This window comes from Ammospiza nelsoni, chromosome 12 (genome assembly GCF_027579445.1).
Source record: "Ammospiza nelsoni isolate bAmmNel1 chromosome 12, bAmmNel1.pri, whole genome shotgun sequence".
NCBI lineage: Eukaryota > Metazoa > Chordata > Aves > Passeriformes > Passerellidae > Ammospiza > Ammospiza nelsoni.
In genome coordinates this window covers 5,904,430-5,920,641 of record NC_080644.1, presented here as the reverse complement: position 1 = coordinate 5,920,641, position 16,212 = coordinate 5,904,430, and the positions used below count along the sequence as shown (strand labels likewise).

The 16,212-nt window shown below is 47.2% G+C and overlaps 1 protein-coding gene across 3 annotated transcripts in view; it reads left to right on the top strand.

Annotated features, from left to right (window-relative positions):
- Positions 1-7,045: 7,045 nt before the first annotated feature.
- The window catches only part of NKAIN4 (sodium/potassium transporting ATPase interacting 4), a 50,874-nt gene continuing 41,707 nt past the window's right edge, over positions 7,046-16,212 (top strand). For all 3 annotated transcript variants that reach the window (XR_009419289.1, XM_059480937.1, XM_059480936.1), the window contains exon 1: positions 7,046-7,263. Coding sequence is in view for 2 of the 3 variants with exons in the window: in XM_059480937.1 (XP_059336920.1) it covers positions 7,210-7,263 (54 nt within the window). In the remaining variant the exon portion in view is untranslated. The remainder of the gene's footprint in view (positions 7,264-16,212) is intronic.

Genomic DNA, 16,212 nt, shown 5'->3' with positions numbered 1-16,212 from the left:
CTTCACTGGCTTGAGAGTTCAGTGACTTTGGTGAGGGTCTTATTTTTGTAAATCTCAACAGAAGATTCCTATTAACATTATATTACACAAAAACATACTAGAAAAATTGTATGTGACATATTTTCTGCCACAGGATGAAACACCAGTTGTTATTAAATGTTTGTTTTTATATTATTATTTATTATGCTGAATGAATAAGGTTTATTTTTATTAATCATAGCACTCGGGGTTATTGATACTCATTGCATTTGGCAGCCACAGTCTAGCAAACCTAGCCAGCTACAATAAGTATTGCCATTAAGCTACAGAAATGTCACATGCACTTAATAAAACAGTCTCTTCCCTTTCCTTGTACAAGGGAACATTAATGTTTTGCTTCCTTTTCAGCTGAGAAACCAGTGTTTTCTGATACATTTCCTCAGTTACTTGACACTGACACAAATGAGTAACTCCATCTAATGACCAGCACAGCCCGGCTCAGGTCAGGCACCAGAAGCCAGAGTTTAGGCAGGGCTTTAGTCCTACAGCTAAATCACAGTCCTGCCTATGCCATGACCACACACCACAGGCTCCAGCACTGAATTTCATGTCCAGCTCTTCAAAGCACAAACAAGATCAGGACAGCAATCAGCCCCCATCCTTCCTCTACATATTTATAGGGAATTCACTCCTGATTGAGCTCCCTGTGCCCACTCCCCCACACAGCTGGGAGGGCATTTTAATGTGTGTATTTCTGCTACCCATCAGGTCATTCAGGCATCCTTTCATTATATTTTTCCACCTCAGAGCTGGAGCTGAAACAAAACTTAAGCAAATGCTTGTATTTAAAACCCCCATCAGTTCTTCTCCCTGTGCACATTTTTTTCATTTCAAAAATTGAACAAAACTTGGAAGGCTTTTACATGAGACCACAGGAAGCTTTACTCTGATATAAGAACAGCAAACAGAAAAGCAAAACCGTTTCTTTTAAAAGCAGCTGTTACTCCATGCAGCCTTAACTTTGTGTTTATGTCACATCCATGTGTGTCACATCACAGTTTGTAGCACTGTCAATCAAAGCTGTCAAAGTGGCCAGTTTAGTCCAGGAGAGGGAAAAAGCCTGGAAGTGCTGCTTGAATCTACTCTGTGGATATTCAGAATGAACTCTGGGAGGCTGGTTCAAGTGGCTTATTTCCAAGGTAATTAAGTCTTTCTTAAGTAAATGTGTGTAAAAAATGCTCCCTCAGCCTGGTGGCACCTGACACTGCTGACTTCTTAATAAGCATTAGCTCTCCCTGGCTGGGATTGGAGAGAATATCACTGAAAACACAGCAGAAAAATAGCTGGGTTTGTGTGTGTATGTTTTGGAAGATCTTTGGCTGCATGTTCCATTCCTCCTCGGGGCAGGACTCCTGACACTGCACACCCACACTGCTGCAGATGCCCTTCAAGAGACATGCTAAAAGAAACTTGTTATTGATTTCTTCTCCATCACATCACTTGAGACTTGTTAAATTGGCTGAGGGAAGTTTGTAATCATGGAAGAAATTATTCCTAAGCAAATGGGGAAGCAGCTTTTCTAAATGAGAGCACCCTAAGCCAATGCCTGAAACCAGAGACTGCTCTCACCCTTCAGGCTCTCTTTTTTGTCATATCATTTGAGAAATGCAACTGTTGCATGGAAACCTTGAATAATCACTTGGTATCAATACCCAGGGACCTTGGCAGCTGCATTGAATTACTCCTTGGTCACAGTGCCTAGTGAAACTGCGGCTGGAAATGTGGCTGCAGTCATGCCAGCTACTCGGATTGCATGGCTGAGGTGCTGGGGTGTCAGCTGTGCTTCTCCTGCAGGGTTTAACCCTTCAGGCACTGCCTCCTCTCTGCTCCAGGCTGTGCCTGTTTTGTCAGGAATGCTGACATAAAATCACAGAATATCATAGGTGGGAAGGTGTAAGGGTCCATCAAGCTCCTGGCCCTGCACAGAACAATTCCTTCATGTGCCTGAGAGCATTGTCCAAACATTCCGTGAGCTCTGCCAGTCTGGGAGGCAAGACCACTTCCCTGGGAAGCTGTTCCAATGCCTAGCCACCCCCTTGGGCAGTATCTGTTCCAAATATCCAACCTAAACCTCTCCTAACACAACTCCATGCTGTTCCCTGGGTCCTATCCCTGCACATGCCATCCCCACAGCTACTACAGCACTAGTTTGAGCAGCCTTTCTCAAGTTCAGTAGTTGTTACATGTTTTTGGTGTCCAGACCAATAAGACAGGTGAGGGATTTCAGTGGATGAGGGAGGATTTTCAGTGCTGCTGTTTGGGTGAGGTGGTCTGTGGCACAAGGCACCATCTCAGGCTAACAAACATGCTGGCAGCCTCCAGGTTGTATCTGTATCAATGTTTTTCCTTTATAGCCATGGAGAAATAGAGCAAAGAAGGCTGTGAGAGGCTGTTTGTGGGATGTTATGGCAGAATTACCACATTAGCAAAGCTATAAATGTGTGAATTTGAACCTTGACTCCAAATGGGTGCTGCTGATGTGTTTGAACCAGTCAGGTTTCCTTCATACAGGCCTTGATCTCACAAACAGGACAGCTGCATCAGCCAGATATGGACAAATTATTCCCCTTGATGTTACTCTGATATATCAGAGAACTTTGGTGAATCTGCATCTACCTCTGCCATCCTCCACCTGCTCATCAAAGAGTGATGAGAATTGGTTGTGCAGCCCAGCAAGTTAATATTAGAGAATTACAAATATGAAATGCAGAGGATGGTGGTGTAAAAATGCCAAAAAGCCCTGATTAGGGCTGCCTCCCCCCAATGTTGGAGACTTCACAGGGATCAGAGAGAAAATGACAGATTTCACACACCAGTTCTGATGAATTTTACAGATCGCCCTGGGCTGCAGGGAAACCATTTCAAAGCGTAAAAATCATTGAGAATTTTTCCTTTCTTGTGCAGTGATGAGAACAATTTCTGAAACATTGTGCTTTGCTGTCACCAGACTGTTTTCCTCAGCAATTAATTCTCCAGGCTGCAAAAGGAAGATCAGTGTGCCATGGCCTGCTGAGGTTGTGCCACTGTGGTGCTGCTCAGCTTGGGCTTCTCTGCCTCTCTGGTCCCTCTGGAGAGAAGAAGGACATGTCTGGGCTATTGCCACCTCTCTTGGGTCTTCTTCCATGATAGTCTTGGCTTCAGTCCCAGAGCTGCAGTTATTAGCCGGGGTAACGGCAGGTTTGAAAAATTACAAGTTTAAAATTAGAAGGTCAAGAGTTCTTGTCTTTTTTTTCATATTCTCTTTCTAGTTGGTTCAGTAATCTTTCTCTATGATGAAAGTCTTCAATAAGACACGTGGGACACATCACAGAGTCCAGTTTTTACAGCCAGAGCTGGCTGCCCAAGGTGACTGGAGGCAACCTTGAGTCACCAGTAGTTAGATCCTCTCTCTGCTTCCAACATTAGTCTTGAGGAGATGGGAGAGAGCCCTTTCCTTCTCCCATGCAGGAAGATGATTTATCCTAATTCAATTGTACATTTTAAACTTCCACAGTGTCCTGTGGCAGGAAACTTCACAGCTCACCCACCTTGCATGTGCAGACTTGCCAGTGATCATTTTGGATGTGTCTGCAGGAAATCCTGCTGTGTGCAGTGCTGAGCTGCCATCCCTCAGGCCACTGGCAGTAGGGCTTACTTCTACTTGTGACGCAGAAATAGGATGTGACATTCCCCCTTGGGAAGGCTGCTGTGTGCCCTGGAGCAGGGGAGTGGGCTGGCTGATTAGCTCTGGGCCAGGCAGGCTTTGCCTTTGGGGTGTGGATGGAAAGGTTGGAACACTCTGACACCTCTGTGTTTGATCAGACATCTGCAAAGGCACCGTGACCCAGCTGATGTTATTAAAATGGAGAGGAGGTGGATGGAAATGAACTGAGTGGAATAATGCACCCCATGGTACTGTGGGATGTAAGAGCCCCTCCAGCCTTCAGCAGCTGTGACAATTACAGGCTTTGGCTGTGAAGAGACACGTCCCCAGCTAATACTTTTAGCCTCTACTGCTCTTCTTGATCTGTCAGAGTGAGGAGGCTGCAGGAATTAGAGATAAAAAGCTGTGGTAAGGTGCTGCTGCTTTGTTTCAAGTGTGCTAACTTTGTTTCTCATTTCTCTTCTAAGGTAAACCAGTGATTTCTCCCAGAAATTTGAATGTAATCAGACAGGTGATAACAAGGTCCCACTATCTAAGGTTAATCACCCCTGGCAATGCAGCTGGATCCATGCAACAGTACATTTGGATGAGAAGAGGTTCCCGATTCAAATCCTGTCTAAGAGCAGAGACATTCAACCTTTGGAGCATCATTTGAACCTGAGGATGTTTCTCATCCCATGGAAGGATTCCATTTCCTCCATGAAGTCAGGATGTGCATCAGATTCTTAAAATACAGGCACATCCTCAGGAATTAAAGGAGGATAAAAGAAACAACCAGGATCTCTTAAACATCCCTGTGCCTTGGGATTTTAGAGAGGGTTTCAGTAATGACTGCTTGACCAATTCTTTGTCCTTGGTCCTCTCCAGATGGTGAGGGATGCAGCTGCCTGTGATTGCCCTGTGTACACATATCCCTGTACACCAATATCTCTGCTAAGAATCACTCACACCCCATCCAGAACCTCTTAATCAGGAGAAATCCTTCTTAACATTCAGAATGGACTCTTGAAAGCAACATTTAATCCATTGAAAGCTGAGGGTGAGTTTATACTTCAGGAAATAAAATATTCAGGATACTGAGCAATTTTGATTTTCTTTCTTTCTTTGCTAAATTAAAGTTGTAGTTGGTTTTATGAATTAAACTTTCAAGGTAGATGTGTAGTCCTGCAGCACTCGTGCAGGAATTCAGATGGTCAGATACACAGGTAAGAAATCATATGAATGAAGATTATAATATTAGGCTCTGGGAGTTTTAAGTCCCTCTTTGAAATACATTTTGGGTTATTGCTGTGGCCTCACCCTTATTAAAAAGCTCAGCAAAATCTGTGTTTTCCTTCACATGCATGTGGAATCCTAGCCAAGCCATGCTTGTTTTCTGCACAGCTTATCAAGATAAAAATGCAGGTGGAAAAAATCCTATTTCTGTCACGCTTAGCCCTTCAGCAGCAATACCTTTTGCTGTTTCACACTGTGTCTCCTTTGCACTACAACTGAGCTGGAAAATAGCAATGCCTACAGGAGGTTTTTAGAAGCAGGAGGTGGAACAAGAGATGCAGAAAACCTTAAGAATTGGCAGAAAAGCCAGGTTCTAACCTGCATGGCTGCATCCCAGCTTTCCCCTACTGTTCCCAGCAGTTTCCAGAGCATGTAACAAGTCCAGCCTAACCCCAGGCTGCTTTTGGCCAACTTGAGCTCCTGTTCTAATTCTGATGTCAGTTGTCTGACCCTACAGTGCAGAGTGAGACCTCCCTGTGCAGTTTGTAAGGAATGTTTTATCTGCATTCATGAAAAAATAAACTGATCTTTGCTCCATTGCCTTTTCCATTCAAAATTCCACCTTCTGGGGAATATTAATACTGCCAAGGCTTCCTCAGTCCACAGTTTTCTGGGTGAAATAAATTGGTTTCTTCTTTGGGTGTTTCTTCTCTGGGTGTTTTCCTTTCACCCATAATAAAATATGTTTTATTGTACCTGACTGCATTAATTGATGCCTTGGTTATGCACAGTGCACAGGTCAGATAATCAATATATTTTACCATTTAAAACCAGAAGGATTTGTGATCAATTCAGAGTCTGCCTTCTAATCTCAGGTATTCAAACTTGGTTTGTTCGGTTGTTCTGTTTCTCCCTGTGGCTGATGTGAATAACAATAATGTTGTTAATATAAGGTTTTAAACATTCCAAGCACTTGAAGACCAATCCTGCTTCCTTTGGATAGAGGCAGACAGCGCTTTCCTTGAGTGAAATGACAGAGCTGCAATGATTTCAGCTGCCACCTCCTTCTCACCCCACTGCAAGGAGCAGCGGGCTGTACTTATTTAAAATGAAAGTGGAGCTGATCACTGCTGCTGGGGAGTCACACCCTGCTTGGGAGGCAGAAATGAAACCCTGACTCTCTTCAGAGGAAGAAGGGACAGCCAGAGGCGACAGAACAAACTGTTGTGCAGACGCTGGGGCCACTGGAGATTGCCAAGAGACGACCTTGTCACCAGATGAGGCTCTCCCAAAGCTTCTTATCGTGTTGTGCTGAGCTTAGCAGCAAGTCTGTCCCAGTCACAGTGTGTGGTGTGTGACCTGCTCCTCAGGCCGGCCACAAGTGAAGTGCGTGCACAGGGTGGGCTGGATCCTGCTTCTTCTTCTTGGCTTCTGGATCCTGCTTCTCCTTTGGCAGGGGAGGCAGTAGGGAGGACTCGGGCACATAAAGGAGGTGGTTCTGTGCTTGTGGGTTTGCTGTGCTGTTCACAATTTAAGTCGACTGACTTGCTTTTCTACATCTGCAAGGTACAGCGAGTGGTGCATACAAGGTGCTCAGATTGAAGCACTTTTGGAAGTAGAGCGATGCTCTCCTACATCCCTCTGCTCCCAGTCAGCTGGGATTCCTTCTCAAGCCTGAGTACACTGTAAAATACCCATAAACATGAATTTTAAAGAATCCCGTGTCTTATCGCCCTTTAGGAGTTTGTTTTCCATGTACATCCTCTCTGACAAACCATTGCGTTTTAGGTTAGTTTGGGGCTTCACAATGTCCAGGGTGAACATGCCAGCACCTGCACGGGGTGGAAAGAGGAGTGGATCTCCACAGACCGAGCGTCCTGCGCGCACACCTGGCCAGCACAGCCCTGTGCCCCAGCACGGACCGGTCACTCCCGCGTCTGGCCGGGAGAAAAAGGAGACGCTGCCCTGACCGGGGAATCGGAGCTGCCCCCGCCTCCCGGGGGAGGGCCGGGGCCGGGGCCGGAGCATCCCAGCGCGCCTGCGGGGGCCCGGGGGGCGCATCCCGGCGTTGGCGGCAGCCCCCGCCCCGCCAGCCCGCCCAGCCTGCGGGACGGCAGCGCCGCCGGAGCGTTGCCCTTTTAAGCTGTGGCCCCGCTCGCCTCCTCCCCGGCTCCCGGAGGGGCTCCGGCAGCCGGCACCGAGCGAGCGACACCGAGCGACCTCCGCGGCCGCGGAACGGAGCGGAGCCCCAGGGCGGCGGCGGGGCCGCGGGCACCGGGCTGCCCCCGCGCTGCCCCCGCTGCTCGGGGACCATGGGATGCTGCACCGGCCGCTGCACCCTCATCTTCCTCTGCACTTTGCAGCTGGTGAGTGGAGCCGCTCGGCATCGCGGGGAGCCGGCGGGACCTGCGGGTTCGGCTCGCCGGGACAAAAGCGCCTCGGTGCCCGCTGCCCCGGGCAGGGCTGCGCTCCTCCGCAACTTCGGTTCGGAGCAGCAAGGTGGAGGGATGTGGGCTGCGCTCCGGGGACGCTGGGGAGGATTTACCCGTGCTTAAAACTCAAAAAAAAAAAAAAAAAAAGGGGGAGGAAAAAGTAGTTTTCAATTAATAACTTTGTGCTTATAAAATACAACTGAAAAAAAATAAGTAAATTACTATTAGAGAGGAGTCCCGGCGGCTCGGTGGCGGTGTTGCAAACCAAACCAAACTTGGTACGTGCACAAACCCACCGGTACCTTCAGCCCCTTTCATGGAGAGGTCCACTCGCATCCCACCGTGGTCGCTCCTGCTGGGGTTTGTGCTGGCTCGGAAGGAATTATTTCAAACCTCCTCGGGATGAAGTGGAGGTTTTGGATAGAATGTGCCTATTATTACGAATGTATTTATGTAGGAATAAACTTCCCAGTGTGCGGAGAGCGCGGTCCCTGGTGGGCACGGGTCGGTCCTTGGCGGGTGCGGGTTCCTGGTCCTTATGACATCTGCATAGATGATAAACAAAGGTCTGGTTGTTCCCTGAGTATCTGCGCATCCAGCCTGGGTCCGGAGGGTCCCCTTCTTGTCAATAGCTAATGGGCTCCAGGGCTCCTCCAGCCTTAAAAAGGAAATGACAGCATCTAGGGGTTTAATTTCATTGCCGTGTCCCAAATTTGCTTTATTTTGGAGCGTTAGCAGCGCGCAGGAAAGGGCAGGCTTCCTGTGAAGTTCTTTTGAATAGTTTGCTGGTGCCAAGGGGTGAGTTTAGCTAAAACTCTTTGTTTTGGAGTTGGGTGCTGTGACAACATTTCTTTTCCTGCATAGAGTCAGGGAGCAGACCCAGGACTGAAGGTGGGAGAGGAAAACTGGGAACCTGCTAGTTTGGAAATGATACCCAACAGCCTAAAATTGCAAGGAAAGAGGGTGGGAATGCACCCCTGTGAACCCAGACTGGCACAGTTGGAAGACGAGTGTGGAGGATTTGACTCATCATTAAACAAAATACAGAATAGAAGCGATGGGGTTTTCTTGCACAAAGCATCTTGCTCAGCATATTTATGAGTGAGTTGAATGGCTGGGGAGTGTGTTTAGTCTCCTGGATTATTTCTTTTGATTTTTCACCCGTGATGACACAAGGAAGAAGCTGCACCCTGTATTACATTAGAAATTGGTGTCTCAGCACTCACTGTCTCTTAAACCCATCACTGTGTCATCCTGCTCTAAGCACACACTCACACACTGGGGGGAAAAGAAAGGGAGGGAATGAGAAAAAGAAAAAGCCATGAACTGCTGGTGCTGTTCTGATTTCTGACAAGCGTGGGAGTTTTCTTGTATCCAAGATACGGGGACAAAGAACCCCCAGCATTTTATTTTCCTTAAGACCCTCCTTCTTGAAGAAAAGAATCAGTTTGGCTCATTCTTAAGCAAGTTTGGATGCCTCAAGCCGTAGCGATTTCCCATGGCACTTGCTGGGTGAATTGGTAGAGCTGGAAAAATGTGAACTATGGTGAGGGAATTTCTGGGGCTGTGCTCTGGTGGGGGGTGAGGTCAGGAGATGCTGGCCAGTTCCCAACAAGAGCTTGGGTGAGGGTGAGATCCAGCGTGGTGCTTTGTTATTTATGTTCTTATTTAATTGAGCAAACTTTGTCTGTAAATCATCACATCACTTCCACATCCGCACGGCCAAGCGACGTGCAGGGCTCGCTGCTGCCCGGGGTGGGCTCTGCTAAGACAAAACACTGAAGCAATCAGGCCGAGATCATCAATAAATTATAATGACGTGAACTTCCTTTGTTCATCTCATGTCTCTGCTCAGCCTCATTTGATACTTTGAACCCTTCACAGCCTTCCCTGTTTGTTGCCAAGCTCTGGGTCTCCCACTGCTGGAGTCCCAGGGGTGAAATTCTGGCTCTTGTGTGGACGTTTTACCTCTGAGTCAAGTGGAGGGAGGATTTCAGTGCTGGGATCTCCCACTTCAGTTCTGCAGCACACCCCTGAGATGTGTTACATGCTCTGGTGTCTGTTCCTCAAAGCTTCACAGGGCTCTTCATATAAATGATGAATGGAAACATGAGCAACCCCCCAAAAAACTCGACTCAGGCACTCTGAGTTGCAATGCTTCATATGAATCGTTTTATTATTAGGTGCAAATAGTTGAGTGAGCGTGCGGGGAAGTGTTTGCACACTGCAGTATAAATGTTTCCCTGGGAAAAAAAAAAAAAAAAAAAAAAAGGCAGAAAACAAACAAATTCATCATTTGCAGTGTGTGCTCCCAAAGAAAAAGTTTGTGCTCCAGCCGGAGAGCAGAACAACGTGTGAATTGAAGGAGCTGCTACACAATGCGAATACCAACGAGCTCCTCAGCCCCCCACGGGCTGAGCCGTGGCACAGGGAGAGAGGAGAGCGTTTGCATCTGTCTGAGGAAAATCAGGGCTGACTCCCCAGCGGTTTGCTAATCAAGGGGGGAGGGAAGGCTGTAGTTTGAATAAATAATTTGCCGTGCTCCAATTTTAGATTATTGTTTCCTTGAAGCGTCCACGCTAGGCTCGGTGCTTTGCTGAGCGGTGCTGCAGGGAAGCTGCAAGAAGGTTCTGGCTCTCCCTCCCTCTGTCCTGGTGTGCATCCCTGTCCCTAATCCTTCCCTTTTTCCCAGTCCAGTCCTACCTCCTGCAGCAGTTTGGGTGAAAGTTGGCCCAGGTCAGGGCTACCCTGCAAAACAGCTTCTCCTCAGCCATGGATGGCACAGAGGATGACCATCAACAAAGTGTTGGGGTGTTTTTCCAGGGTTTGTGATTCCCAAAGGGGTTGCCCCCTCCCCATTCTCACTTTGCCCAAACACCTCTGCCATCCAGGAGCTGTTGTCACCTACAGCAAACCACCAGCCCTTCCTCATCCCTCCCAACCTTTGGGCAGATGCTTATTAAGAAACAAGAGCAAAGTTTAAATGAGCCATAGGCCGCCCCAGGAAAAAATCATGAGGTTCTCTATCAGGGAGCCTGTGTGGTGGGTTAAGAAATGCCCTGTGTTGGAATTAGAATTGAAAAGGGTTTGCCGAGGGCAGGATTTCCGAACCCGAGTGGAATGAGGCTGTCACACCCACCAGTGGGCTGGGTGGGTCCTGGTGGGGAGCCACAGACCAGGGCTGGGTCTGAGGCAGGGAGATATGAAATAATAATTGATTTGCTGCTTTCCTCTCGGCCAGTGTGAGATTGCACCCAACTGGTGAATTTTCTGGAGCAGTAAGTGCCTGTGCACCGGAGGCACTATGTGAATTTATTTCCACTGAGCATGGAAAAATTCCCTGGCTCCCCGTGCCCTGTCCCTATAAATCAAACAACTCTAGTTTCTTTACATTCTGTCCATGGATTGAGAGCTCAGATGCCAGGCAAAGCCTGGAGACAATTTTACAGATACATTATAAATCCCCCTAGAATAACAGCTTCTAATGGAAAAAGTGGCTAATATTTCAAATGAGCGCAGAACAAGGCGCCCTGGGATGGGACTGCACAACCAGCTAACCAAAAGTAACTAGATACATTTATTTATTTATTTATTTATTTATTTATTTCTTTTCTGCCTCCATCCTTTCTTAGTGATTCCTTTTTAATCTCTTACAGAAGAGGGTGACCAGTTCTGGAAGCTGTTTGAAACAGCACAGATCCTTCTCTAACTGCTCTCTGGAAGTGGTTGTATTGGTTTGGTTGAAGCATAAAATGATGCAGGGCACGTGAGGAGTGAGGGCAGAAGGGGAGTGTGGCAGACTGGCAGTGGGATGCCCTGGAAAGGCTGGATCTGGGCACAAATGTAGTGTGATTTAAAATAGTTGGAATAATGGGATTTTTTACAAGGGTATATGGTAATAGGACAAGGGGCAATAGCTATAAATTGAAAGAGAGTACGTTTAGATTGGATTTTGGGAAGAAATTCTCTCCTTTGAGGGTAGTGAGCCCCTGAGAAGCTGTGGCTGCCCCATGCCTGGCAGTGCCCCAGGCCAGGCTGGATGGAGCTTGGAGCAGCCTGGGTCAGTGTAAGGTGTCCCTGCCCTGGCAGGGGGTGGCAGTGAGATGATCTAAGGTCCCTTCCAGCCCAAACCTGGGTTCTGTGATCCCGATTTTCTGACTTGATCCCTCAGCACACGTGGGCTGCAGTGGGGAGGGTGGCAGAGCATGGCCCTCTGCAGGGTGAGGAGGAGACAGGACTGCAGTGTCTGGGAGCTATAGAAATCACTTGCTTGGCTTTCTCCTCTCCACCCCAGGGATCATCTGGGCTGGAGGCTGGGAGAGGAGAGCAGGGCTTGTCTCTCCCCTCCTCTGCAGCTGCCTCTGGAGCCAGGGCAGAGTCGGGCTGCCCTGAGGGAGCTGTGAGCCTGCACAGCTGCCATGTGGCTGAGCACAAAGCCTTGGGGGGAAGAGCAGGTGCAAGGGGAAGCACAGCATCCCTTGGCTCATCACGCTGCTCAGGACCCCTCCAAAATTACCTTGTGCTCTCCCCAGCTGCTTATCTTCTTCTCCATGGCTTGTGCTTAAATCCTAACCATCCCTCCAGGGATAGGGCCATCTTTGGTGGATGTGCCCAGCACCCAGCTCTGTGATGGCTCAAGCCTATCCTGAAGTCCTTGAACAATATTCCAGGCTAAATAATAACGTAAGACTAAAGGCTGCGTTTGACAGATGCTGTCTTCTCCGTGTCTGTTCCAGACAAAGGAAAATTAAAGCTGTGCCAATAATAGAGCTCGTCAGCATTTTCCACTGAAGCTGACTTTCAGTAGAAACCTGGGGATTTAACTAAATGAATATTTTCATGAGAAGTATCTGCTTTCCATAGACAATCCTGACTTTTTCTCCCAAGTTTTGGCCAGAATATTTTGGCAAAAAGTCAAAAATGTGCTGGCAAATGTTTGCTGTGCTGGCAAACATTTTTAATTTTGGAGTGGTGGAGCTTTTCTTACAAAAAGTTGAATTTTTGCATGAGATATTTCTTTTTTTCCCCCCTGTTTTTCCTGAGCAGCTGGAGTCAGTACCCTGCAGCCCAAGGGACAAACAAGGGAGGAGCAGTTTGGGGTCTGTGTTTCAGACGTGCCCAGGTCTCCTGGCTCCCCACATCCGCCTTTCCTATGGTGGTGCTGGAGATTGCAGATGACTCACAGGAACTGTGTCCTCTAACCAAACCCACTCAGACCAGCAATGAAATTTGGCCAAAGCCAAGCCAAAAAAGCAGCTGAGGGCAGGGTGGTGTTGAAGTCAACTCTCCTTGGAGAACTGGGGTTTTATTTCGGCTGACACAGTGACTTTGTTGACCACTTTGATTTTTCCCGGTCGCTCTCTGCTCCTTTGGCTTCCCCTTTTCCTCTCAGTAGAAGAAGAGAAGGATCTGGTTTTCCCTGATGGGGACCCTCTCCCTCTGGCTGGTGTGGGGTTAAGGGAGCTGACGTTGCTCCATTGTGTGCTAATAATATATGGAAACTCAGATCATTTTGGCTGGGGTGCAAAGTGGAGCTTTTCCAAGAATCCGCTCCAGGGGCCCTCAAGTATGAACTCTTGGAGAACAAACTGGATAACAAAGGCCAGATTGTGATCTTTTTTCCTCCAGGAAAACTCTGGACTAGCCCATTGCTTTTTGAGCACTTAAGAAAATGCAGATTATCCAGGGAGCAGCAAGTGCCCCAGCTGTAGCATTGCCTTTCCCATTAACAAAACGTTGTGTCTGAGGTCAGTAGAACTGAACCTTTCTTTCTTGTGAAAACACCCCCCAAAACCAGGGATAATTTGTGATTTAGTGTTCCCTTTTTCCCACTTCTCCCACAGTACATGTGATGAGCACAGCCAACTGCACAGGTTGTGTCTCTGTATTTCAGTTTGGTAGAAAGAGAGTTTTTAACCAAGTGGAAACTTTTGTCTCTGAAGCAGCACATTCTTCACCTCTTCCCTGTCTAAAGAACATGAGGAGGGAAAAAATGACATTTCTGGACAAAAAAGGAAGAAAATACCCTGGCATTTAGCAACGTTTGCTGAAAATGATGGGGGTGTTCATTGTGCCAAACCCCAAATATTTTGAACTTTTACAGAAGCTTGAAAACACTGCTGAAAACAGCTGAAAAGTCTCCCCAAAAAGAAGTTGGTTGTTTGTTGTTTTTTTCCATTGGGGTTGTGCACCCTGGATGTTTTCACCTTTCAAATATCTCTGACATCATCATGTCTCCCCCAAACCCAGCTCATGGTGGGATTTAAGGAGAAAAATCCTCAAGGGGAAAGCACAGGTTTGGGTGTTGCTCAGGGTGGTGCTTTGCTGCAGTGACTCATCTGCTCACAGTGGTTTGGGGTATTTTTGTTGCAGAAGGAAACTCAATGAATAAACGCCCTGTGGAAATTGGAATCTGAGATATTTTGTAATCATTCCAGAGTCATAATATTACCTTAAAGTTCATGAGATTTCAGACTAGGAATAAACAACTTCTGCTTTTTTCGCTTATTGATCTTTGGTAAGAGTCAGAATCTTATTTCATCTTCTTCTTGGTGGGGATAATTGTAGGGATTACAAAAGTATGGATTAACAGGAGTAAAAAGTTGAGAATCAGTAGTAGTAAAGTAATAATAGGAGAGTAGGTGGTAATAACAGGGAGGAGAAGAGCTGAAATGAGTGAAGTATTTGGCAGAAATCTCTGAGATGATGCTTCAGCAGAGCTGCTGCTTCTCACCAGTTTGTCAGAACTGTGTCTCACCTTGAGCACAGAAAAGTCAATGGTGGTGTTGCTCTGGCTCCTCCTGCCTTAGCTAAGCCCTGGCCCCACGTCTGAGAGTCCTTGTGAAGAACAGAAGTTTTATTTTGCTCTGTGTTCTGAAGCTTCACCAGCTATGGAGGAGCGAGCAGCAGATCTCTGCTGGGGCAAGATCAATATCTCCTCCCTTGACTTTGCTGTAGCTCATTAACATCAAATGTCTTTTCCAAGGGGTGCTTTTTGGTCTGTTTTCCACAAGGGCTTAATTGCCATTTTCCTGGTGTCCGTGGCTCATTCTTAGCACAGCTGCTTTTGTGTCAGAACATTGGACACAAATATGTTGTTTATCAGGGAAGTGCACGTCCCAGATTTTCTCTCAAAGATGAGAATTCATGGAAATCAGGAGCGCAGCTTTTCTGATCCCCTCTCCCCAATCATCCATCAGGTGCTGCTTGGGTGACTCCAGGTTTAGTAATTGAGATGTCAGATTCCCTGACACCTTTGGGCTGAAAGGATGATGGTGTGGAAGCAGTGACCTCAGCTGCCATCTGCCTGGGCCTAATGAAAATATACTGTGGGAATTGAGGCAGCAGCTTGTCTTCATCACCTGCTCGAGGCGGGCAGACGTCAGGACTTGCTGTGCCAGCTTCCTTTGCCACCTCTCAGCTCCTGGCCAGCCCTGCAGGCAGCTTCCCACCTGCTCCCCAGGCTCTCTTTGTCCAGCAAAATATCTGCTTTCTTCCCTCTTTCCTTTGTTTTTTAACCTTTCATTTTTTCAGTCCAATGCTCAAAACTCAAGAAAACCAGGATCCTCATGGTGTTCTTTTGAACCAGTGGAGCAAGCACACAGATGTGTGCCCAGCCCTGATGTCCAGGGGTGTGGGAGCACAGGCTGCTCCTGTTTCAGCAGCAGAGCCATCCCTGTGCCCAGCCGTCTGGGTTGTGTGTCATTGTGCCACTCCTGTGACATGGGACATCACTGACCTGAGTCAGAATGATACAGGACACACTCAGTCCTTCCTTGGTGAGCACTTGGCCTGCTGGTCACCTGGGCTAAGAGGAAAGAGCAAGAATTGAACAGTACTGAGGATAGTTCACTTCCATTTCTCCTGAAGTCCTAAAACCTCTACAAAAATTGGATTCAGATGCTCAGATGAAAACACAGTTACAGCAAATATACAAAGCCTGGGAAGATGCCTCCTGTGACACCTCTCAGGGGACCAGGGACCTGTTTTGTGCGTGTGGTGACCTCACAACAGCCTTGGACCCATTAAAGAATTTGGTGCCGATTTATATTTTCTAAATGCTGTTCCCTGGGGGCAGTTCATCTGTGAGCACCATTTCATCTGAACAGGAAAGTGAGATAGAGAACACTAAAGAAGGGGATGGAGCATTTTATTACCCACACTCAACTTATAGAATATTGAGTGTAGCCTTGCATGGCGTGCTCTGAGTGCTGTGGTCATCCATCATGGGTAAACAGGCTCCCCACAATTAACAGTTTGTCACTGTCTATCTTCAGCTCCACCTGAGCATTACCTCTGTAGTAACCAAAGCTCAATCTCAGTACTAGCATGGTTCACCTACTTGGAGATCAGGAGAAATCTTAAGTCCTGGCCTTAAACAAACTCAGGTTTGTTTATATTTAGGAAGTTTGGATGTTATTGTAAAGTACTACTACAAGAACATTGTCCTGCATGTTAGAAACTTCGAGTTGAGAGTACACTGGGATCTACTCTAAGGTCTCCAAGCAAACTTCTTCTCTACCTGAAGCTCAGCAGATACTGCCATGGTCCAGATACTTGGGAGAGTGTAACTCTGTGCTGTGGGGCTTGGGAGCAACCTTTCCTTCTTTGAGAGATGCTAGATCATTGATACTCCTTTAAGAACTCCCACTTTTGTGGAAGCACCACATCTGAATGCTCCTTGAACCAGGATATATTCATGGGCACTTAAAAAAAAAAAACAAACAAAATTTTTCTGCTTCCCTGAGAAGGGATTACTGAGTGAAGCTGGCTGGAAGCAAATCTCCTCTTGAATCAAAGACCAACCTCAGCAGGACAAGAAAAGCTGGCCTGGCCTGACCGTCTTGGGCCTTCATTTAAGGTCACTCATTTCAGGAGACCTTG